Source organism: Zosterops lateralis (genome assembly GCF_965231275.1).
Source record: "Zosterops lateralis genome assembly, chromosome: 9".
NCBI classification, from domain to species: Eukaryota; Metazoa; Chordata; class Aves; order Passeriformes; family Zosteropidae; genus Zosterops; species Zosterops lateralis.
The window spans coordinates 16,829,933-16,855,433 of NC_139769.1; the positions used below are offsets into that span (position 1 = coordinate 16,829,933).

The window sequence follows — 25,501 nt, forward strand, 5'->3', positions numbered from 1 at the left end:
GTAGACTATCTTGAATTTCTTATTAAAAGTACATCATTGCACAAATGTATTCTAAAATAACTCTTTTGTGTATGGTGTCAATGGCACTGTTTATCTACAGTATTTGAGACAAAGTAACCATTGCTGGGACAGGAGTTCTTGTTAAGTGGTCTTGTCAGTAATCTTTGGTGTTGGAAGTTTCTTAATATTCAACATAAGCTTTAATACTTGATTTTGTTCATTAAAGATCTTTTTTTTTATTATATTTGGGCCTAGGAAGATTCATCTGTTACTACCTTTGCAATATTTTGCAGTAAAGTTAGGAGAAGAAGGAAGAACTTCAGGATAAAAATATATTGGAATAAATTAAAGGGCAAATCAGAACAAAGAGCTCAGTATTTCACCTCATCTGCATACAGATACTGTACATGTAGGTGATCTGCATAGTGGTAGCTCCTTCCAAACTGAGGAATTTTATATCTCTTTCATATTTTGGTCATATGAAAAAGTATATAAATTTTATTGTGTGACTGTTTAGGAGATTTTTGGTAAAGAAATAAATAATGACTGGGATTCTTCCTTTTATATGTGTAATTGTAGGTTCGTCACTTTGTTCATTCTGACATCTGTCTACATTATATAACATCTATGTACAATTGAATAGAGGCATACAAACTAATCTCATTTTTTAATTAGTTTTTGGTACCACTTATGTTGTATATCATAGCCTATTATATACTGTAATTAATCAAATGTGACATTATAAACTGCTTTTCTTCAACACAGTTGCTTGAACTCACAAGTTTTGCTTTCTAACATCTGCCACTCAAAAGTTGCTTTACTATATGAAATATGTTTGGGTTTTTTCCAGATTGTCACAAAGAACTCCACTTTTCAAGAATACTCAGACCAGCCCAACATACACACAGTTCCTAACCACATTACTGGAAGAACTGCATTTCAAAAACGAAGATCTGGAAAGTTTAACAAGAATATTTAGAATGGACTGACAACTTGAATGGTCAGTCATCTTTAAGCTACTTTGTCTTAAAACCAAGCTGGTTAACCACGGGTTTAATTTTCAGCATTTTGTAAGTGTGTATAGGAACTACAGATTGTATCAGGTGGAGCAGAAAATGTGTGAAGCAAATTTTAAAGTAAAGAAATATGTTTGGTATGGAAATGAGTGTCATCATTTTGTCACTTACAGTAAATGCTAGCTGCTTACTTATCACACTAATCTTTTGATAATGTATGGTTGGTTTACTGCAATTTTGACAGGAATTTTTACTACCAGAGTTTATTTTAAAAAAAAAATCTGTGTGGCTACAATGGCTAAGACTCAGCAGAGTTTTTTTAATTATTACAATGAAATTGTTAGTTTTTGTGATAAAATTGAGTTAGGAGCCGCATATTTTTTACATAATCTGATCACATTTTTCATTCCAAGTAGGCAAAGAATTTCAGAGCAAATACCTTACTTATGTTGATCATACTCAACTGATTCAATGAATATAGCATTATAGTATCATTACTGATCTCACTCTTTTGTTCCCCACAGAATAACACGGTCATCTTAACATCTACTACAACCAGAAATAGTTGCACAGAGAATAAAAGAACACCTTCAGTTGTTTGAGCTTTTTTAAATGAAAAATGAAATTTAGTATGAATTGTAGTACTTGCATTTCTACTTTTTCATTTCCTTCCTATGGGTAAGAATTTTGAAGTCTTGTGAAGAAGTTGATTAACCACAGTTGTTCAAGTTAAAATATGGATCATCTGAAAAGTGTTTAAAAGCACTAGAAAGGAATTTGGATTGGTTTGGTTTTTTTTGGTTTTGAAACTTTCAGTCAAAGTTTGTCTGCAGGGATCAGGGCAGGAAAGGGGAAAAGCCTGTGAGCCTCCAATGGTAAGAGCAGTGCTGCTGACATTTTTCCAGTCGCCCTCGTGCATGGTGCAGGAACCTTTAAGAATGACGACAACAGCACACAAATATCTGATTCACAGCCTGTTTGTATTGCTATTTCTAAGAAAAGGGGTAGTCTTTCAACTTGTGCAAAAGTTATTTTTAAACAGACTCTAGTTGTTACTAATTTGGACTTTTAAAATATATTTTAATAACTAATTTTTTTTTGCTTTCATTTCTAAGAGTTGTGTTATTTAGGCTGTGTTTGGAATTGCTTCTGTCACTGATTATAAACTGCACTTTAAAACTAGTCCACTAGTAATTCTTAATGATTCCATAATACGTTTTATTGCATAGTTCTCAGTTCATAGGACACTGTATTTTGAGAGACTTGAGAAGAAAGTTGTAACTGGCACTGCTTAGTCTGCAGTAAATGCCAGCACTAGTTAAGGCTAAGGCAAGCCTTACCAGGGCCTGCTACACATCGACGCCATTTAAAAAACCAAAGTTTATTCCTTTGGTTTGCTTCTGTAATTGAACACCAGAAAGGAACTCTACACTTAAGTAGTTCACTGCTGTGTAGTTCCTTCATGATAATCAGAGTAAATATGTAGATGACCCCTGACACACAGAAGCTCATGCAGCTTTGCCATGGAAGCTTCATTGTGCAGTAGACTTTATTTAGGAGATGCTTGACTTTTCCAAACTTACATTGTAATGGGAAGTTACATTCAGTGTAAGGTATAAAAGCAACAATTTAGAATAAGGATAACCTTTAATGCAGAGTTACAGCTATGCATTTTTCTATGCATTTTTCTAAGTATGCATTGGGGGAAAATTACCCATTATGATCAGAGTGTGTCTGATACAAAAATTTAAAAGAATTGCTGGACAGAAGTTACATTGGTTTTGTACCATGATGGGAAAAATTTACTTGATACATATGGGGAGAAGGGTCAAGACCTTACCGAAAGATAAACTTCTGTAGAAGACTGAGTAATAGGTATGAGGCTCTGAGCAGAACTTAAACCTTGAATTTATATCTATTCACTTCTGATTTTGGAAGTTGACTAAATTTCTATTTTTAGCTAGTGGATTCTGAACAAGCCATTCTGCTCCATGCATGTTTACCTTGGAGCACAAAGATTGCCTCACAACACTTCTATAATACAGAGTACATCTAGAAGGCATTACAAAGGTACATCATACCAAGAATGGGACTGTGTTTCATCAGGTTTGATGGCTCTCATTTGGAAAGTTTTTACACTTCCTGTCAGTTGTGTGATTTTTTTAATTTTTTTTTTTGTAGTTATTTTTAGGCTTGGTCTTCAGCACCTACTGTGTAGGAAATGTATGATCTTGTAATAAGAATGAATAGGTTGCAGGCTCAAAGACCTCTTTATCAGGGTTCACTATAACTGCTTTTACTCTCTGCCTCAGCAGCTCAAAGAAAGTATTTCGCATTTTTGCATCTCTTCTTTCACTGTTGTATAGTAAGCTCCCTCATTCTTTTCCTTGCCTGGTGAGAACAAAATAACATTTCTCCATCCATGAAGCCAGAAGGTTGTGTAGCATGTTGGGAACACCCTGAAGGGATATTCTTCACTTACTTGTAATGATTTAATCTGTTAGACATGAGTAACACACATGTAAATAAATGCAGAAAGTACACATATATACCCAGTACTTTTGAATAGGAGAGAGGCTATAGAGTCATCCCAAAAGAATCTTTCAATAGAGTCAGCCTTAACTGGTGTATAAAAATCACAAGTCAAGTACCAAAAATTCAGTTCATTTATGTTGTTTTCTTACGAGCATGCTTTGTAAGAGCCTAACTGCTTAGAAATGTTCAAATCTAGAAATCATTTTTTATCTTAAAGCAAGTTTCTGTCACAATTATCTGTCCTTCAGAAGATGTCACTCCTTCTTAACTCAGCTGGTTTTTGGTGTTGTTCTGCCCCTTCTCATTTTGCTTACGTTGGCAAACAGATTGTTTTCCTTGTGGCCTTGTTTCTGTGCTTACTGTTTTTCCTTCTGTGTTAGTTAAACAGATGAGAGCAGTTGACATTTGGGTCAGTGGTGGTTTCAGCCTTATCTCAGATACACTAAATTGTAATGACTGACTTCTTAGCCACAGGTGTGGAGAGAATCATGAATCTGGGGTTTAGGGTAAATGGGACAGAAGCCTCTATTTCTGAACAGCTCTGTGAAAGGGGCATAAACCTGGTAAAGCCATCAGCACCTTAGCTGATAAGGATCATAAAGTCTCAGAAGTTCATTGCCATAACCATGTAAAGCATGCAGCACTGTCTGGCCACAGACCTGTAGCAGGGCAATTAGAGTACGACGTGTTTCTTTTCATTGCAGGGAGGCAAGAAGGAAACCAGACTTACATGGTGATTTTTTTCCCTGACATATATAATCAATTTAGTAAAGAATAGAAGAACAGCTTAGTTTAAAGCTTGAAGCAAAGATTGCTTCATGTTGTTGCAGCTGTTCTGCCTCAAAGGAGGAATGTGTGACACATACCTGCATGTCATAGAATGGATTTCTTACCAAGTTTTTCATAAAGAGAACAAGAACATACACAGTCACATTTTCTCAACATTATTCAAAGCAGTCTTTATGCTGGCCAGAGAGGCTGGTGGAAAGACTTTAGTGTCTATTTTCATATCAGAGTTCAGTTCACAGTCTGGTAAATACTCTCAGTGTAAGCACTACACTCCGTAATACTGAATTTCCTAGCGTAGAGCCCTTCACTGCTGCCATTTGATTATTTTTGCCCATTGACCATGCTTAGTGGTTTTTCTTGGATTTTGGAGAGAAAAAGAGGAGTCAGAGTGGTTCATTTGATGTTCACCATTTCAGGAAAGTAGACAAGTCATAATGTAACCCATACACAGTCAGGTTTTTAAAGAGATTACCTTGAATCTGTGTAAAGTTTGCAAGTCAAGCTAGATATGGTAATGCAAAATTCTACATTAAAACAAGCAGAAGAGAGCCTGATTTATTTAACTGAAAACTATCGAAACAAAAGTTCCTTAGTAAATCTAGAGCAGCGTAACTCACAGGGCTGTGCCTCTGTCTAAACTCAGGGCTGGAAATTTAGATCTAGCCTGTCTTTTAAAGGGAGATGCAGGGAGTGACAAGGAGCATGGTACATGTACGAGATGTGTCTGGGCCCTCACACGTTGTGTCCACACAACACGTACAAGAGTCACCTGTATTTTCACTCTTTAGTCTCAGTGAGTAGCTTAAAAGTGAGACATCTGTTGTGGTTTTAGGGGGAAAATAACGGTTTTCTGAATCTTGATGTTCCATGCCCTACCCTTCTCCCCCTAGTTTGAGACAACCTGGACTCTACAAAGTGCAAGAGGGGATGAGCAGCTCAGCTGGACATGTCTCTTTTAACTGCTGAGAAAAAAGGACTAGCACATCAGAGAAAAGAAAAAGGAAGAGAGAAGAGGAAAGCAGTACTCATACCTTCTAAATTTAGGCATCCAGACTTAGGTACCTGCCTGTCTTCGTTTGCTTCAGAAAGAACCGATGCTCTTAAATTTAGGGTCTCCAAATCTTACCTTAGTGCATTTATGAAGTGGATGGTGGTAATGCCTCTGCTCCTATTCCCTCATGGGGAAAAGAAAGCAGAAAAGTCAGTGGAGAATGTTGACACAGAAGACTGGCTCTCCCCGGAGTAATTTGTAGTAGAGTGTGGCACAAAACTGAATGGAGACCTGCCCCTGCACAGTAGGGAGTTTCTAAGCAATCTGATCCTATTAGTCACTTACTTTGATGGTTACTACTTCACACAATTTTTTTCTTAACCTATAAGAGTTAACACCAAAAGAATTCAAGTGAGTGGCAGTCTTTAGGGGAAAAAAATAATGTCCCTATGTTGAAATTAAATCGCACTCTAGTTCAAGAGTTTGCCTCTTAAGTTTTCCATACTTACTGTTTATTTCTGCAATTGCATGTGAACACAGTAGGTGGGTTGGGCTTAGCCTGATCTCACTGGGACAGCAGGTAATGCTGAACTGTCATTTCCAGTGAGCATTAAATATTGAAAGCACAGACTCAGCCTCTCTTTTTGGCAAGTCTTAAGTTTCCATTAGAAGCAGATGGTATACAAGGCAGGGCAAGGCACCTAACTATAAAGACCTCTTGTTTCTCAACTGTGTATCTCTGCCACCTGACAGGCAGTTCTCCTCTGATTAGAGTCAAAGGAAGTGGGTGTGCCTTCCATTAGCAAAGGCAGAAAGTGGAGACTTTTCCTCTTGTGAGTTTTCTTTTTGTGACTCTTCATCTTAGAAGCACCCCTCTGCACTGAGTGTGAATAGTACTTTGGGAGATGGGCTGCCTGAAAGATTCTGTAGAATGTGAGCTGTGGCATTTGTGGTCCCACAGAGGATTTAGTGAGGTGTGGGGGAGAAGCTGGAAACATGTATCTTCGGGTGGCTCTCATTTAGTACTCTGGTTTCAAAAACCAAAGCAAAGCAGATGAGCCTCTGAGCAATGTATGGACATGTGTGATAAAGTCATTCCCCTCCAGTTGCTTGTAGCTGTAGAGTAGAACAAAGTGGAAGATGAAGTTCTGAAGAAAATAGGTAAACTGTGCTATGAGAATTGAGTGTGTAGACTAAACTCCTAGACTTGGTAAAGCTGATCAATCAGAACAGTGCAATAAGTGTCCACCTGTTTGCTGGCTTACTGTGCTATCCTGCAGTTACCTCAGGACAAGGGCTCTAATGAGGCAGTTGCCTCTTGCCACTCAGCCAAGTCCCTCCTTGGAAGTCAGTCCCCAGACACTGCAGTGGCCTGTACTTTAAAGGCAAACTCTTCAGTACATTTTTGCACACTCTGATTACCTGTGGGAGCTGCATGCAAGGATCAGAGCACAAAGCCACTGGAGCTACTGGCTGGTACATCCTGCGTCATCAAATCAGTGCCTTTTCTGGCACTTGTTACCTCTTAAATTTCATGGTGTTTGTAACTGAATTGAACACTTAGTGGGACAGCAGCAGCTTCCTGGGAGTCCTACAATTAGGTTAGAATTAGTCATCACTACAGAGAGCTTGAAGGACTTTGGATACAACTTTAATAAGCTGCAAACATTAGATCAGGATTTACATCATAAATCTTGCCTTTTTGTTCTACTCAAACAGGAGTGTCTACAAATCAGGTTAATATAATTTAACAGTACAGCAGTTAAGTATCAAAAAGGACTATAATTGGTAGTATTATCTAAGAAGCCACAGCAACCCTGCTTACAGCTGTCAGCTAAGAACTGACTCATCTAAGGTATTTTATAGCAACCATATGTTAGGCACGTCTATCTCACCTATTATGCAGAAAAATGATAACGTTTCCTAATCAGGATTTGCCACTAAGCAGGATTTTCCGTAAACACCTCAGTACTGCGAGTGCTGTCCACAGTCAGGAGAAAACTTTTTGCAGACACTTCTGATTTGTTAATTTAATAAACAGAATAAATGGTTGCCAATCTGCGGCTATTACTGATTTAGCAAGGCTGACTGTAGTTCAAGTACATTACTTTGGCAGTTGAAATGGTAAATATCACTTTAGCACAGAATTCATGAAGATAATTACTAACTTTTGCACTTCTTGTTCAAAGGTTTCAGATTGAGGACATGGTCTCAAAGCATGTGATCCATTAAAAATACTTTGCTGAGATAATGCAGGCAAAGTTGTATTGATGTAATATCTTAACCTGCACAGCCGTAACAGAGAGGGTGAATTCACATAAGTTTGAAAATACTGTGGTCCTTTGATAACAATGTGGCTGGTTAAGCTAGAATAATAATTGCACTTCAACAAGGGCAGACACTGCTGTAAACCCCAATGGCTGTTGATTTTTGAACAAGGTTTCGATCCAGTTCCCTGTTACATAGAAACCTGCATAAGCCTACACACATCTGCACTTTGACTTGATTCCTTCTAGCACAAAGACTGGTCAAATGTCCATCAGCCTTAATTACTCCCAAGCAGTCTTGGGAATACAGGGGATGAAGCTGCAGTCCCAACATTTCCTTCTGTTCTCAGAAGGGCAGTAGTTTTACTGCTTAAAGCTCTGACTGACTTAAAAGCTTTCTTGAGTACATTTTTTTTTCTGAACTATGGGCTCTCAGTAAATTTAAAAAAAAAATCAAAACAAAAAACAACAATAACAACAAAAGTAGATACTTTTGCTGCTTAAGATCCTTGGCTTATTATAAAATTTCACAACTAGGAGTGTAGTTAAAAGTGTTTGTTCCCTATTAAGATAATTAAGAGCATTTGAAAACTTCAAAAATAAGTGATTTTACAGATACCACATTAGCCCTCTACAGCTCTGGGTCATATATATGTCATCTCTGCTAAGTATTCATTTCTAAAATCCTCCCAAGCTCTGCTTTTTTGTTCTCTGAACATCTGATGTTTCTTGTTATTCTTCTATAACCACAGATGTGCCCTCTTCAAAAAACTTCACAATCTCACAATGCTAAACTGACAAGCTGAGTGTCAAACCACACACCCCATGCAGCCCTGAAGAAAAACAGAATCACGCTTGAAGAAAAACAGAATAAATCACACAAATTGTTTCCAAAGAATGAATCTGAAACACTGCAAACTCTGCACAGGCATTGTTTCCTAAGAATGCAAATGCCATTTTTATGCTCATTTACTCTATAAGCAGAGGCTGCTCTTAGAAAGAAGAGATTAATCTGAACAACTTTTTATTTCCTTAAGTTTTCTCTCTCTCTGAGCTGAACTGGAGCCCTGCCGAGGGAGCGAGCCGGGTCTCCTTTGTGCCGAAAAGCCGCGTGGGTGTTGCCGTGCAGGCTGGGTTACACGGGGTAAGTGAGGCCAGGGCGCTGGGAAGGCGCGGTGTGTGCACCGCAGCCCGTGAGAGGCCGCCGGGGAGCGCTCCGAGAGCTCCTCCCGCCCCAGAGCCGGGCCCGCAGCGCCCCGGGCACAGCGCGGCGTTTGCCCGGCCCGCCGTGGCCAGGCTGCAGCCGGACCCTCACTCAGCTCTTGCGGCTGCTGGGCCTCTGCCGGCCATCCTTTCTCCCACGGCCAGGCCCGACGGGGGACAGGACTGAGTCCACAACGTTACAGTGCTAAGGCATCAAATACGTGTAATTTGGCTTGGCAGTAATGCTGTAACTTATCTAAAAGGTTTTATGATACTGTCCTGCGAAGAATGAAGCTGTCATTGTCATGCTCAATACTAAAGATTGTTTTCTTAAACTGTCAAGCACACTTCACATTTTACAGCGTGTTACCTCCTTCTCCCTACAGTTCAAATTTTGTCACAGCATTAAAAAAAATAAAATACAATTTTAAAGTGTAGCTCCAAACATTTACCCAGCTGCCTTGAAGGCTCTGTCAGGATCTAACTGTAAGTAGTGCTGTTGTGTAGACCTCACTGAAAGAAACTTTTTTTTAATCTGATGATTCAAAGGTGAAACACTGACCTCCAGTTCTGGTACTTGACTGCTGATCTGTGTGAGAGTAATGCTGGATTCTGGGTTACATCATCTGTATCTTAAGGGTTTAAGTCAAAAGTTGGATATCTTTTTTTCCTAATTTATCTCCACCTGATAACCTTGAATACAAGACAGATGATGCCTGAAGCAAAGCTGATAAAGTCACCAATGCTAAGAAGCAAGAGGGAGGGAGGAATGAAAGCACAACAGCATAGATACATATCTTCACATCCTTATTTCCTTTACAAATGGAGGAAGGAAGTTCCCTGCAGGTTAGCCAAAGAGTATCCGCTCTTGCTGTCAAGAGCACAATCTCTAAGAGCCACAGGCTCTTAAAATATTGAATTCAGAATTTCACAGATAGTACTCCATAAATAATACCCTATACGTTTTGCTTCTGAAAAACTTCTACTAAAAATTCACAACTGGGTATAAAGCCAGAGTTATGGACACTCACCCTACCCTGTTTCATATCTACTCTGTTTCTGTCCCCTCTTCTTCCAAATCCTTCCTATTCTTCCCATCCCAGTGCACAGCCGTTCCTTTCCACTGTGCCACTTCACTAATTCCAACAGTTAGCACTCCTCCCCCTGCCTGCTCCCTGTGTGTTTAACCCTGTAAAAATCCCACCCAACAGTCATCTTCCCCAGCAGGAGACCACCAGGCTTCCCCCTCTTCCCTGCAGCCCAGGAGGGGTTGGCCCTGTCCAGCCTTGTGCCTCCCACCTCCTGTGCACACACAGACTCGCTGTGGGGAACCTGCTGCAGGGCTCCTTCCCTCAGCACAGGATGGCAAACAGACCCACTCTCCCCTTGCTCCTCCAAAGTGTGGCCTTGGTTTGGTGTCTGTGTCCACAGGTGCCTCTTTGCAGCTGGGAGGGCACTGCCCCAGGGCCATATGACTTGTGCACAGACAAAAATACTCATATAAAGAGTCTTAAAACAGCACCTATAGATTATTATGAAAGCTGTCTCTAAAACAGGTATGAATCACCCAACAGCTACAGCAGTACTCCTGTGCAGAGATGATTAAGAATTCTTATGCAACTCCTTTAATCAGAAGAGGCATACTTGGTTGAAAATGAAACCTCTGCAGGAAAAGGTTGGTTTTGATTAATTTCTCAACTTGAAAAAGTGTCCAAATTGTCAGTGTGTTTCACTTTGACATTTCTAAACATACAGAGAGGGAAAGAAAGAAAAGAGAAGAAAATCAAGTTTCAAGTCACTTTTCATTTTAAGATGGGTTAACTTTCATTATATGATCAACTGGTACAGTAACAGCTTTGTTCAGAATTTCTTGCTCTGTAAGAATCCCCATCTAACAGCCCCTGTATCTCTAGAGGCTGTTACCTATTAAGGCCATTACCTTTCATAATGCAATGTCTGGGAAGATTTTTTTACTGAAAAAGAGAGATGCATTCCTACCTTTAATTAATTGTTGTAAGAAATTGTTTAGCTTCAGAACTTTGACCAGGATTACAAATTCACCACTGAAGATGGAACAAACTGATCAGTGACTTCAGAGGATCATGCTTACTTTATTTGTTGATTGTTTTTGTTTGAGCTAATGGTTCCTTATGGAAAGTTTACATGCATTGAGGTGAGCTCTTTACCATTAGTAGTCTCCTTTAGAATGATCATCAATTTGCAGTTTGATCATCAATTTCAAAGCATTTTTCAAAGATGCTACACCCCTTTTCACAGAAAAAGAAAGTGAAAGGGGAGCAGAGTGACTCATCCAGGCACATGGACTATGTCACATGCAGCGCCAGAAATAGACTCTGAGCTCCTGGTACCCACACTCATGGCCTGGGCATTAACACAGCTTGTACCAAAACTGATAGCAGGCATCCCACCATGTTGCAAAGGAACATCCCCTTCTGGTAGAACATGCATTTGAAATTCAAAATGTATTTGCTTGCTTTTTGGCAATACATGTTGTAATGCCTCCTTTACTCTTTTGCCTAACCCTACACACAGCTGGAAATAAAATAAAAGTCCATTGATCGTATTTTTCCATATCAGTTGCTTTGCATTGATGTTGCTGATACTGTAATCTTGGCTGCACACCAAACAAGAAACGTTACAGCTGAACTGGGTCAGATTTTCATAAGTAATCACCACCAGATTTGGGTCATATCTGTAGATACAGCCACTACAACCTTTAGACTCAGTTTTGAACATGGTTAAGTATGTTGAGGCCAAGAACTTTGAAATAAGAGACTAAAAGCAGACTATTTGCTCTAGCCTCAATAGTGAATGCTGAGTTCTTTGAGGAATCTGGGCCACTCCATCCATCTTCTCTGCTTATAACCATTCTGCCCATTGAAGAAGACAAGGCTACAGATGTAAAGGGAGCTGATGGCTGGGACAAAGCTACACCTCAGAAGTTGGAGAGCTTGAGATCCTCTAGTTCAGAGCTGCTCATCAAGGCCACCTAACAGGAAACTGCACTCAGGGAGAAGATAATGTCACCACTCTGGTAAAATGGACTGTTCTCGGCTATACAAAAAAGAAAGCAGGATGGACTAGACCAAATAATGTTACTTTTTTAAGAGTCTTGCAAAATCAAAGTATGTTTGAAAGCAGCAGTGAACTTCAGTATGTTTGTAGTAGTAAAAGATAAGAGAGTGTATGAGAGATGGTCCAAGGAAGCCCAAGCCACATAGTTAACTACTAGTACAACCCAGTAGTTCATTATGAATGACAAAGCAAGAAATAAATGTGTGGGGGTTGGACATGGGTGGAAGCTGTTACTACAAACTAGGAAGATTGCAAATCTCGAGTTTCTTCTACGAGACATTCTTATTAAAACTTAACCCTTCTATTAGAGAGAACAAAAATAACAGGAATGCACATTGAGTGTATTGAAAACCAGTTTGAATGACTGAATCTCAGAGAGGAATCCAGTAGAAAATGGGGCTGACTATGAAGAAAGATTGTAAATATTAGTTCTTGGTAAATGGTGGGTTGGTTTTGGGCAGGTGTTGGGGGTATTTTTTTTTAATTGAGGCTATCCGTGCAGAGGCACTTTTCATGCAATGAATCCCATCAAGCACAACAGGCGAGGTACCTACAGTGTGTCTGTGACAGTAAACCTACACCTGGTACTGAACTTGCCTGGATTAACACTTGTTCAGAGAGAGGGGTGAGGAAGGGCCAGCACCAGGTGCCATGTGGAAACTTCAGCAGAGGTTTAGTGAAGAAAAGAGGGAATCTACAGAGGTTTGACACAGGAGGGAGATGAGCTCACAGTGAGGAGAAAGGGTGTGGGGAAGAAGCTGTCATGCTAAAAATCTGTGCCAGTAGAATTGGCAGAGAATATTAGAGCATGTGGAGCTGTAGGGTGATAAGGAGAGTAGGTCAGTATTACAGACTGATCTGATTCACACAGTCACAAAATGTGTTTTAATACAACCAAATGCAAGAGAACCGTCCGGGAGATAAGAACTCTCCTGTGGTAGGGTGAGAATCTGCCTCTGAAAGCAATGGTGAATACAGGGTATGAAGTCGGGCTGGACAGCTGAATGCTCAGTACAAAAGTGCAATTATATTTTTAGCATCTGCATCTATGTATCAATGTTATCTACTGCTTATCTCTGAACAGACATTTAAGTACAGTAGTAATTATAACTGGGAGAACCACCCCAAAATCTGCGCAAGTGTCACAGACCTGTGAAACCATTGCAGACCCAAACCATTATGCAGATGGTGAAACACAGCGTTGTGTGGGAGTTCACTATTTCCACATTAACGTTATTCAATCACAGTGGCCCATTTTCACACAGCTTGCTGTACTTGAGAAAGTTTGCACAAAGGTTAAGGTTTGACATTTGGAGACAGAGTGGCTTAGTCTTCTATCTTCTAGTGAGAACTACAATAAATAATCAAGAAACAGACTCTTACTGCATCCCTTTCCAGGGTGGAAATACTGAAAATATGGGGTTTTGACACAAATGCTTATTCTGAGGTCTTCATTACCAGGATTTCCAGTAAAATAGCCACAGGCAAGAAAGCACTTAATCTGACTGTTCCATTAGGCTTCCTGAAACCACATGTAGGTGCAATTCTGAGTGAAGGCACAAGAAAATGTCCTTACACTTCTAAATAGACAGAATTACATTTCTATCAATATGTAAGGTTGTAATGAGGTCCTACTTAAGGAATAGTCCTGTAATGTGTTAGAATAGCTTTTTTTATAACCAGTGTGATTTCTGTTAGTTTATGCAAAGCATGCCTCTAAGAATGAAACAGATTGAGATGGGGCATAACATCCTGTCACAGCAGCATAATTCATGACTGCACTCAGAAATCACTTCTCTCTTTAGATTTAGGTATTAGTTCAGAAATTACTTCTAGAAAGCAGTATATCTCTCTTAACCACTCAGTTCTACATATCTCTAATTAAGTGTTTAGCTAATTTATTACTGCTGCACATCTGTTATTTCAGCAGTAGTGGGTAAATACAGGACAGTATTTTCAGTGCTATTATCACTGTATTTGTAGGTGTTGGCCCGCTTCTTAATCAGAACCTACCCTTCTCACTGTGGCACTTGGTGTTTGGAGGCTGTGGAAGGAGGAGGACTCTGGAGGTCACCTGACTGCTCTCACCTGTGTCTCCTGGATGCAAGGAACCAAAGTAAGGGAATTAAGGGAATTTAGCTGCAGAGCCCTTGAAAGTCTCCACCAAATCTGCATGAATTGTGTATTCACAACTTGCAGTAGGAGTTGCAAGTTGGACAGAGATAAACCAATACTAAACCCAAGATGTTTGCTACAGGCCTAATCCCAGTGTCCCAGAGCAAAGAGAGAGCAGCAGAGGTACCAAACTGATACCCATCACCAACATGACAGGAGTCAAAAGACCTCTGGCCTTTTGACAGACTGGTGTGCCAGTCCCAGGTCAGTAGCTGAAGCCAGCTGCACAGCAATTCCCTGGTACATAGCTGAGAGCCACTACTTTGCTCAAGCAAACCCAGTGATGTCATCCAGACACCGCTCACAGGCATGCAGGTACAAACATGAGGTAGAGGTAATTGGCAGGGCCATTAAGGAAAGTCCATACTCCTTTGTTTGCCCATGTATAGGTCTCATTTCCTTGTCACACACCGAGGTGAAGAGACAAAAGTGCCTGTCTCTGAACAGCAGCTTGAAAGGAACTTTCAGGTGCTTTTTCCCCCTTGGGACAAAGTAATTTTGCAGGTACCCAGTAAACAGGAATGTGGAGAAGGGAAGACTTCCCACCCAACGTGCCAGGAGAAGGAACTGCATCTTCCTAATGAGGAGGGCACAGAGCGAGAATAACATTTTCCCAACATCTCGTTCTCAAAGATGGCTGAACTACAGTGACTGCCTGTAAACCCAAGCAAAGAGCAACATAACAGGTCAAGCACTGCCATAAGAGAGTCCAACCTATTTTGTTGACAGTTATAGGCAAATGAGAACAGGGACAACAGCACCAACTGTTACACGACATTTAAACACAGTGTCCCCTATACACTTATAACCTACAGCAATCACCATGAACAAGTTCTCTTAGGTCATAATGATGGCTAAGTCACCCAAAATTTAAAAAAAAAAAAAAAAAAAAAAACCACCAAAAAAAAAAAAAAACCCACCACAAACAAACACTAAACAATTCTGCTTTTTGAATACAACAGAAAGATAAAAAAAGAGGCATTTGAAATAAATACTTGCTGCAAAATAGGAGGAGAGGACTTGTCAAACCCTGCTCTGTGTGTTCTGCTAGTTGGAGCTACCCACACCCCAAACCACAGAGCAGTCAGGCCGGGTGTAATCCCATTGCAAAGAGGTTTCTGTCACACAGTAACCTCCCCTCTCCACTAAGGCTGGGTTCTGACCAGGCATGCATTCGTACTTCACCCTTGGTTTTGAGGATTTACTGTTCTGTTACAGCACTGGATATGTCACTTCCAGTTTAATGCAATGAATTTCAGGCTGCCCACAATCAGGTGTGCAGCTACTTAGCATGAGTTCTTTTTCCAGGAAGGTTTAAGAGTGGCCCTTAGTGTTATGTTGTCCCTGGCCTCAAGGAAGAACAAAGTGAAAAACAGATGCTGCCATAAGCACAAAACCCAAATGTGCTGAGCCACACAACTGCAGTAGAAGTACTGAAGATAAGAATAACACCTACTGACCCAGCCCTTCCAGCAGCCAGCAGTGACCAGGAAATGACTTTTGTGCCCCAGTGGACTAATCGTTGCCGAGTTCAGTCTGCAGACACCCCACCAGCACCAGTGAGATTCTTACAGTACCAATTAGATGCAATCCACACATTATTGATTGAGTTACAGAGCTGCAAACATGTTCAGTTCTGTTTAGACCACAGACCACTCAGATTTACACTAAATATGACATATTAAATGTAGGTCATCCTACAGTCAGGTTCCCGTTCTTTGATTTCAGTTAGAGGAAGACAAACCTGTCACATGTGAGTCAGCTTTGAAATGCTCTTGGAGCAGTGGGAGTTTGCCTCTATGCAGAACTATGTAAATACCAAAAAAGAAACTAAAGATTTGACCTTTGTTTACCCAAGCGAGTCTCAATTGACCAAAAGGCACATCAGATTTTAATAGCATTTCTAGGATTGATTCAGCTCTGACAGGCCAACTTCCACAACTTGAGTAAGTACAAGTTACAGCACATCTGTCAGGAGGAAGCCTACACAAAGACTGCAAGAGGCTCCAGGAACCCGCAAGTTGCACAAAATAAACACTTTGGTGCAAAAATCTGAAATGGGAGCATAGCCAGCATGATAGAATGCACTGATTTATTCACTGCCATCACTCTAGTGAGGAGCCCTCCTGCAAATGTCTGCATTGCATCTGGCTCTCCAAGGGGAATGCCCAGAGAGCTGGAGAAGGTGCACAAGCAGTGCCGGTCCTCCAGCAGCACCAGTGATGATGAGTCAAGCCCTATCTGCACATGCGCATGGGGGCCAGTCATCGAGGGGGCCATCTCAAACTAGCCATGAACACCATCAGCACGGGAGCAGTGCTGTCAGAGATGCCCCATTACAAAGCTCTGTGTCTCTTTGCCCATATGTAAGCCCAACACAAATCCTCAACCAGGGCACTTTTACCTTTAGTCAGTCACAGCTTCATGACCGTCTTTGTAATACCTTGGGCAAATATTGACTCGGATCCAACAGACTGAAAATATTTGGTTTGCGCCAGATGTGGTGCGTACGTATCTTTGAAACATTAGCTAAAGGAGTGATTTGGGAAAATAAAAATTGTAGGTGGGTGTGTTTACTTTGCAAGGTTGTTCACATTGTGCCCAGATGCCAGAAGTGTGCATGAAGGTTTCACCCACAGGAAGAGAGCCAGCTCTAGGTGCCACAATGCACAGTAAAACCGTGTGCACGTGCATTCCTGCGCCTGCAGCTCACCACATGATAGAGGAAGGGCTGAGGATCACTGGTGAGACGTTAACGGGTCCATGTATTCCTGCTCTGAACACACCTGAAAAGGTCTGTTAGCTATACAACAATTACTGAGCTTATTGCTTCAGGACACAGCCTCCAAAGTTCTTGGCATGTAGTGTTAGGGCTTTCTGCAAGAACTTGAGCACCATTTCCATGGCCCACAGCTGACAGCAGCTTTGGAAATGCAGACACTGTTCCAAGGGAAGGGAAGGTAACTGCACACTCCTCTCATATTTCTCTTGCCCCAGCTAATTAGAAATTAGAGTTCCAGTAAAAAACACTCATCAAAAGCACGCATCTAAGCAGAGAAACACCTTTTGTTAGAAGGCTGAAAGCAACAGAAAGGTAGTTCAATTGGTTTAAATTACTTCAGTTTTCAATTTTTAGGTCCCTCCCTACTCCAACCATCAATTCCTCATGTGCACCTACTCTTGCTAAAAATCATCAGTCAGGTCCAGCTTTGGCAGTCACAGAGCTTGCTTATGGAAGCTGGGAGAGGGAGGGAAAGCACTTCAGCACCATTCAGTAACTGATGGATATGCCTACTATCCAATATTTTCATTTCGGGAATTGATGTGCATTCATTTTGGCGGCCTTTCAGAAGGAACAAGAGTGTGAAAGGAGGCTCTTTTCTGTATTTACCAAATAAGTATAAAAAAATAAGTATAAAAGAAAAGAAAACCCACAGAATTTTGTTCAGTATATTTGGAGGAAGGACACTATATTTGCAGGAAAAACCCTAGTGAAGTATTTGTTTGCTGGACCAGTCAGGGCCAAACTTGATTGGTAGAATTTTGTACAGAACAGAATTATTCTTTCAGGACTGGAAATTCACAGCAATGCCCTTTAACTACTGTCTTAAAATAATTGAATCGGCAGCACATCCCAGACAGCACTTGAGAAGTGTAAGAGTTACATTTTGCTGAGCTTTTTTCCACAAGTGAATCTTTTAATCAGAAACACAACACCTGACACCTGGGGCTGTTATACCCTCTGAACAGTCAACAGATTTTGCCCAGAGCAAGAAAAACCAGCAAGCCACATACTGATCCACACATACACCTACCTAACCTCACTGGAAATGCAGGGGTGTTGGAACTTTCCTGGTCATGGAGGACAACTACAGCACCCAACCCAAACTTCCAGACAGCTTACCTACAGTCTTACCTTAAATCTCTGCAGAAAACTAACCTGAAAACTACTTAAGCACTAAGCTTGCAATTCATCTGATAACACTGAGCTGCAGGAACATCAAACCTTCCAAAAGGGGAGTTACAGATTGGTTTCAACATCATGATCAGTTAGACCAGCATTAGGAAAGAGATTAATCTTTAGCTATATGTTTCCTTGAAAATATTCCAAGTTCATTACCAGAGGCCAAGACACTTCACAGTAATATACAGATTCAGGAGCTAAAGTTATTTAGAGGAGTCCTAGAAAGACATTTCTCTCTACTCATGGGTAAGGTAGTTGGCTCAGGCCTTAGTGTCACAGCAGCATGCAAAGCCTCCTAATGCAGCAGTAAATCTAGAAAGGCCATTTGAGGTTTCTCTCTGCCAAGGAAACTCTTTAGACATGTCACAGTCAATATGCCTCACACCCAGAGGCCTCTGAGCCATCATCCCCACCCTCCACTGACAGGGATAGGAGCCCAGCTAAATACTGACAGTCCAGCACGCTCTTAGCTCTGTGTGTCTGAGCGAGTTCAGCCTAGGTTTCCTTTCTCCAGATTGCAGCATGCATTTGAGTACTCCATCTCCCAGGTCATATTCAGGTTATTAGTCCCTCTTCAAGGTGTTTAAGGGTTTCCTGTGGAGGAATCAAATCTGTCCAGCACCACCTCATGAAACCCTAGCCTGACCATTCTGGCTGTGACTGCCCAGAGCCTGGATGTGCCAGAGGCACTTGCTGCACACACATTTTCTCAGTGTTGTGGTGGAGTTTCCTCTACCTCTTTGTCAACCACTGTTACAACATAAAACCGAGCACCACTGTTAGCAAGATGTGCAATTACCCTATTTTAAATTTCTCTTTCAAGTTTATAGGAATGCAAACACACACAAGGAGTCCCTAGCAGAGCCAGGTGGACTTCAACACAATCTCCTCTGCCTATGACTTTCTTATACTGATGGCATCTTCCCTGTTCCCTCTCCTCCTAAGCCATGGTCAGCCTTTACACATAGGGGCAGCTTAGTTTATTTCTGTCTAACAGAAGTGAGTTTCAGTCCTCAGGGCATCATATAAAATTAAGTCATATTGTCAATCCCATAAACAAGTCTTTGTCAGAGCTAACAATGAAAACCTGCTTATTGACAGATAAGGAATCGGGCTCATTTACACTTGTTTAAACTGACAAAATATTCTGTCATACTGTAGAAAACATAAAACCTCTCAGAAGCATGGCTGGGCAGCTGCAGTGTCAAGATGATCAGAGATTTTATCATGCCCCTGACTACTGTAAGCTGTGCTAAAAGGGCACTTTAGCTCCTTTAGCCCAAAAACCCGATTTTAGTTACTGCCCTTTCATTGTCAATATACGTAAGAGTATCCTGCTGGAATAAAGGGATTGAATAAATAGGAAACAGCACCCAAAACACAGACCAGGAGCAGGGCTGCAGCATCACAGGCCCGTGTTTGCCACGTGCTGGCCTGCCTGGGGGCCCACATGCAGGAGCCAGCTCTTGGCAAGGCTGACTGCCACCAGCTCTCACACAGAGGTGACTCCCCCTCCCTCACAGCACGGGGGCCTGGAAAACACACAGCCCTGGGTCACCCCCCAGGAGCAGCAGAGAACAGGCACAGCAATGCCTGCAGCCCAGCCAGAGAAGGAGGAGAAGAGCTTTTTGGGTAGAAAGCAAGGCCTGGCATTTTTTGGCTTCTATGCTAGCCAGGAAAATGAAGCACAAGGAAACAATTTTTTGTCATTGTTGACAGGCTTTTTTACCCTTTTTGCCTCCCTGCAAAACAAAGCCTACCACAACTTCAGGACTGCCAGGTCTCTGGACAAGAGGCACTGGTTCCACCATTGGAGACTGATTCACATGCCAGTACTTGCGCTCTCAGGGAGCTTCAGTGATTTTCAGCTGAATTCTCACCACACAGCTAACAGGAAGAGAGATTGGAGAGATGGCAATAACATTTACCTAGGAGACTCTCACTACCAGCACCAACAGACACCCTCACTGTAACACATGCTGCACATCCAGTCATGCTGCTTAAGTGCAGCATTTCCCCTGATTCAGGTGAGCAGTGGCAGAGCCCAACTCAGCTGGTGCACTTGTCCTTTTGTGTTACTCTTTATGTATGGGACCCGTAGGATCCAACAATTTCTGGGTGAGAACCACACCCCTTTATACTTGCATTTTGTAGAGAGCATATTGGCTCTCCAGCCACTGCTGAGATCTAAAAACCAGGAGTCCTTAATGATGCCAAAGCATCAATACAAAGGCTGTGGCAGCCTTCTCCAGCATACAGAGGCTCACAGAAAAAATTGCTCAAACATGAGATTTCAGCAACCGAACATGCAGAGGAACAAAACCGACATCCAAATGGCAAGTGGAAAGAGCCACAGTTAAAAACTAAACCACAGCAGTCTCAGAAGAGAGAAGTAACGGGCAAGTATCTCCCTTTCTGCAATTATTTGGTGCCTAGCAGTTTGAGGCACTTCACACTTAAGTAGGCACATGCTTTTCCATGGCCCCATGTCTTTCTGGAGTGAGTGAAGTGAAAGGTTTCAGACAGACATATTTAGAATTTAGGGAAAAGTAAGAGAGGACAGAGCTCACCCCAGTTGCATAAAACCCCTTCCTTCCATAAATGCAACCGTTCTTTTCCAGCTCTGCAAGGGTCTGTGACGCAACTTGGGCTGGGGAAACCGGGAAGGAAGCACCCGCTGGAACATCACCCCCCTCCCCTGGGATGAAGGGAGAGGTGGCAAACGGCCTCACCACCTCTACTGGCCACAGAAATCAATCCAAAGATTGCCAAACCCCTGTAGGAAACAAGAGCAGTGAGCCCTGCCAGAGCTAAGCCCAGCTGACAAATGGACAGGGAGAGAGCGGGACTACCTGGCTCAGTACAGAAGCTCACAAGCAAAACACCTCAGCCATGATGGAAATATCACACAGGAAGGAGACTCTTCTCAATTGCCATTAATGTTAATTTAAGCTACTGAAAACACAAATAATTCCAAAACCAACTGACAGCAGATACATAGAGTACACAGCAGAGCTCAGCAAAGGTCAGGCCCCTGCAGCACAAAGCCCAGCACAAGCACACAGGAAGACCCAGCTCTTTGCTCTCTGAGCTCGAGGTGACAGCACTCTGACTCACACTCACTATTACTCAGTGTGAGCAAGAGCCTCCCAGTCCAGAAGGTCCGAGCTCCCTGACTGCAGGTTTGCAATCAGAGATGTCTGCCTGCAACCATCACTCCTGCAGCACCTCAAAGAGTTAGAACAGCTACATAAAGAGGATCAAGACTATTTTTCACCCATTCCCTTTTTGAGTCTCACCCTCTTGCCTGCCTGTCCATGTTGCTGTGTTCCAGGGAGGCAAAGGGCAATAGTAGAGGCAGAGCTGACAGTCTGTGAAACTGGGAATTTATCAGTTATAACAGCCAACATAAGATCCCTTGGCTTAAATCAGTTAAAGTGAATTGCTAGGAGTCCTTGGAAGCAATTTAGACCAAAGTAATGTCTATTCTTTTCTGGCTGACCACATAATAAAATACTATTAATTTGTTGTGGCTCTTCACTTCAACACTTAAACTTTCCTATATGAAATACTAAAAACATATTTTTGCCTCTTTTCAGATGAGTGTACTCTTTTGAACACTGAGAGTTAGTTTCTTGTCTCTTACAATGATAGCTCTTTTTCCCCTTTGAACTCACCCCTTAAGTCTATTAGTGAGCTTTGGGAATGTATTATTCATAGGGGGGGGGAAAAAGGTGTAAAACATAAGTTCTATATCATAATGAACTGTCTGTCACCTCAGAGGACTACAATTTCCCTTTAATGCCAGCTGATCCTATTACAGTACCTAAATCAATGGAATATCTTGGCCATTTTCAACACCTGCTGTGCTGCACTCCTGCCAGCCAGTGCCAAAGTGGTGGAGCAGCCACCTCTGAGCCTTGAGCCATGGAGGGAGCTGGCAGCAGGAGCCAGCAGCTGAGCTTCCTTCTGGGCTGCTTGAGCACAGGAGCCCAGCATTGCTGCAGCAACTGCCAGTGCCCTGGGAAGCTGAGCCTGAGTGAGCTGGGGTGGATGTACCCCATGCACTGTAGGATCCAGCCGCCTGGGAGGTCCCACATGTGTCACAAAGTTGGCTGGACAGTATTAAAAGAAAAACCCCAAAAATACAGATGGGAAGCAGCATGTTGGAACAAGCACATAGAAGTTGGTTTGCTTTCAACTTATATGAAAGCTTCATCACATGTTCCAGGTAAATCCGTTAGGCAACATTATTCCAGCAAGGTGTGGCCAGCATTTTTCTAATATATGAAACATTTCCTTCAGATTTCTGTGCTCTCTCTTTACAGTCCATATGTTGTGCATATCACAAACTGGTGTGACACAGACTCAAGACATGTTCTGAGACTCATGTCTTGGGTATTTTTCATTTTTCTTCCCCCAGTAAAGAAGTCATAGACAAAACCAGATACCCATATCCAATGCACATTCAGACATATCTGCAGTTTTAGATGCACAAATACTTTTAAAATCTGATTCCATCATTTTACATGCCTTATAATGCAAAACAGATATTTATATGCCTGAAATCTATTTAGTTTGCTTTATTACTCAGAGGAAAAAATACTGGAAATTATCACTAGCCTATTGAAAATTTTAAAAAATATATCCTTGGTATTCTCAGAAGCCACCTCCACTGCAGGTGAAAACAGACAGGATGTGGCTTGGCAATGAAGTAAGGTCTAAGATTCAGTAGGGAAAATCTCTGGAATTTTAACTCTGAACAGGCATCTTGTAAGGTGTCTGCTAGAGACACACTCCATTGACTTACATGCATATTTCAGTGCTTTTCTAAATCAGAATTTCCTCAAAGGGCTGTATGCTGAGCTATGTTTTACTATTTAGAGTAAGACCCAAATCTTACAGAGTAAAGGCAAAATCTATTCCTGATGTGAACTGGGGTTATGCTGGAGATGAATTTGATACAACTGACCTATTTGGTTTTTCTCTCTTACGGTGGAAAATGCAGAGACTTGAGGAGCACACGTTTGTCAATGTGCAACAGCAGCAGAGCTTGCAAGCACAGTTGCACGAGTCTCGCAATCTTTCACCCAAGGCTTATTCTAGAAACCTCTTCCTCCCTCCTCCCATCAACTGCAACAAATGTTTTGCTTGAGGAAGGTGCAAGACCCAGAAGTGCTGCTCTCTAACTTGTGTTGCAATATCCAATCTGAGAGTTACTATCAGCTTTTGGAAACTGACTGTATAGAAAATACAGATGATGTTTGCATATTTTAATTTTAAACATCTCTGCTTGGCATACGGATGGAACCTAATAAGGCACTTTGTTTCTGCCTCATGAATTTATTCAGCCTGCTAACTGATTTGGATAAAGCATTTTGATTCCAACTAATAAACTTGTTTTCTGTGCAGGCAAAACAACTTTTAGAAGCAAAGTAAAAAGTTCTTTAGCCTGACAGAAAAGTATTTCTACAATATCCATAAGGAATAGACCTTTTACTTTTATAACCCACTTGTTCCACCCATGTCTTTTAAATCAATCAGATAAATTCACCTTGTTTTTCAATGCCCTGAATCCTGATAGCTCTGCACACTTGATAGGTAATTTAATCATTGTTGGTGTGGATGAACACAAGCTCAAATTAGCTTCTGAAAGGCTTAGTTGTCCCGTAGATAGCTCTGCCTTTCCACTTTTATGCAGGAACTGAGCTTCACCAACTGGTTAGCTAGAGGTGTCATTAAAAATTTACAGAAAGAAACAAAGGTGTGCTCCAGTGTCTCTCCTTACCCTTTCTAGTGTTACTCTGGCAAACAAAAGGTATGGAACCTGCTTCATGAATAATGGGTCATGTAATATGCATAATGCATTTTTAATGGCACACAGTAATAACACTGAGAGAGATATTTCCAATCTTCAGACTTGCTCCACAGCCTCTCAGTAGCCTGTTCTGATTCTCCCTAGATAAATCTTCTCCTCTTCTTCATTTCAATTCCTCACCTTAAAGCCATGACTTTTCCCCATGGGTAGCTGCATTTCACCCAAACCAGCAGCTGGCACTCGTGCAAGCAGGGCTGGGGACACGGAACACCCTCCCATGCAGCAAGGCACAAACATTTCAGGGGCTTGGGTCTGAGCTGCAGCCCATCCGTGGTGCCCTGAGACACACCAGTAACATGTTCTGGGAGGAGACACACTTAAACCAACAAAACACCTGCGGGTTTCTTCCCGTGAAGAACATTCCTGCCACCTGTGCTGTGTCCACGCTGCCTCCTCAGCCCCCTACCCCACCCTGCGGGCAGCGCTAGACCCAAACCACACTAGCCGCCCTGTTTGGAAATGGGATGTTCCAAGGGGGCAACCACACATTGCTATTGTCGTTTTAAAGGTAAATGCCAACAAGTGAGCCCGCTCAGGGCCTGCTGGAGCAAGGCCTGCCCAGAAGGAGGAAAGAGGGAGGCTGGGCCTGGCAGGAAAAACCCTCCTGAGGGCAGAGGGAACTAGGGGCACCAGCTGCACTCCGGCCAACCCATACCCAGAATCCCTGGCCGGCAACCACTTCATCCACAGCAAAGCTTCCATGTGAAATCAGTACTGAGCATCACCCTGGGGCAGCCCCAAGCCTACCTGTGCCACCGGCTGAGCCGCGCCTTGGAGCCTCCCCGGCCTGGCTGGGACCCAGGGCATCACAGGCCTGCCGCATTACCACTGACCTTCTGCGTTAATCAATCCAACACAATGGACCTAATGTGGTCTCCAGAGCACCTGGCACCTCCTGCGGTGTCTCTGCCACATCCCTTCAGCCTGGTTGCCGTGACTGTGGCCGCGTTCCTGCTCAGTGAGAGCTCGGCCTGCGACGCCCGGCCCGGGCAGCCCCAGGGCCAGAGCGCAGCCCCGCCGGGCGGGCGAGCCCCAGGGGACACGGCACAGCCCGCCGGGACAGCTCCAGGGGACACGGCCACGGCCCGCCGGGACAGCCCCGAGGGGACACGGCCACGGCCTGCCAGGACAGCCCCGAGGGGACATGGCCACAGCCTGCCGGGACAGCCCAGCCCTGAGGGAAACGGTCACAGCCCGCCGGGACAGCCCCGAGGGGACACGGCCACAGCCTGCCGGGACAGCCCCAGGGGAACCAGCCGAGGTTCTCAAGGGTGGCAGAAAGCAAAAACACAGGGAGGAGCTCGGTGGCACCATGACAGGTGAGTGCCCCGGCCTCGGGCAGGCGGGGTGCCCCCAGGGCTGGGCCAGCCCAGCAGGGCACAGGGCGATTCCACTCACTGGATTTGTCCAGAATAAATCTACAAAGCTGGAAACATGAGTATATACCCGTGTGGGCGCACAAGATTACATGCACACATAAAAAAACAGGCTACCATGGTGTGCTTTGTTGGGAAAAGGACAAGGGACCCCTCCATCATCCCCCTGGTTCTCTTTTGTATGGGCTGCAAGTGCCAGATGGAGCCAGCC

The 25,501-nt window shown here is 42.7% G+C and overlaps 1 protein-coding gene across 3 annotated transcripts in view; it reads left to right on the forward strand.

Annotated features, from left to right (window-relative positions):
- RPAP2 (RNA polymerase II associated protein 2) overlaps nucleotides 1-6,698 on the forward strand; it is a 40,654-nt gene extending 33,956 nt beyond the window's left edge. Inside the window, exons 12-13 of one of the 3 annotated variants that reach the window (XM_083867597.1) lie at nucleotides 851-1,000; nucleotides 5,231-6,698. In XM_083867597.1, coding sequence (XP_083723723.1) covers nucleotides 851-989 — 139 coding nt within the window. In that variant the 3' untranslated portion in view covers nucleotides 990-1,000; nucleotides 5,231-6,698. Of the gene's footprint in view, nucleotides 1-850; nucleotides 1,256-1,540; nucleotides 1,802-5,230 lie in introns of those variants that run through there. The other 2 variants (XM_083867598.1, XM_083867596.1) reach the window with 2 other exon arrangements.
- The last annotated feature ends 18,803 nt before the right edge of the window (nucleotides 6,699-25,501 follow it).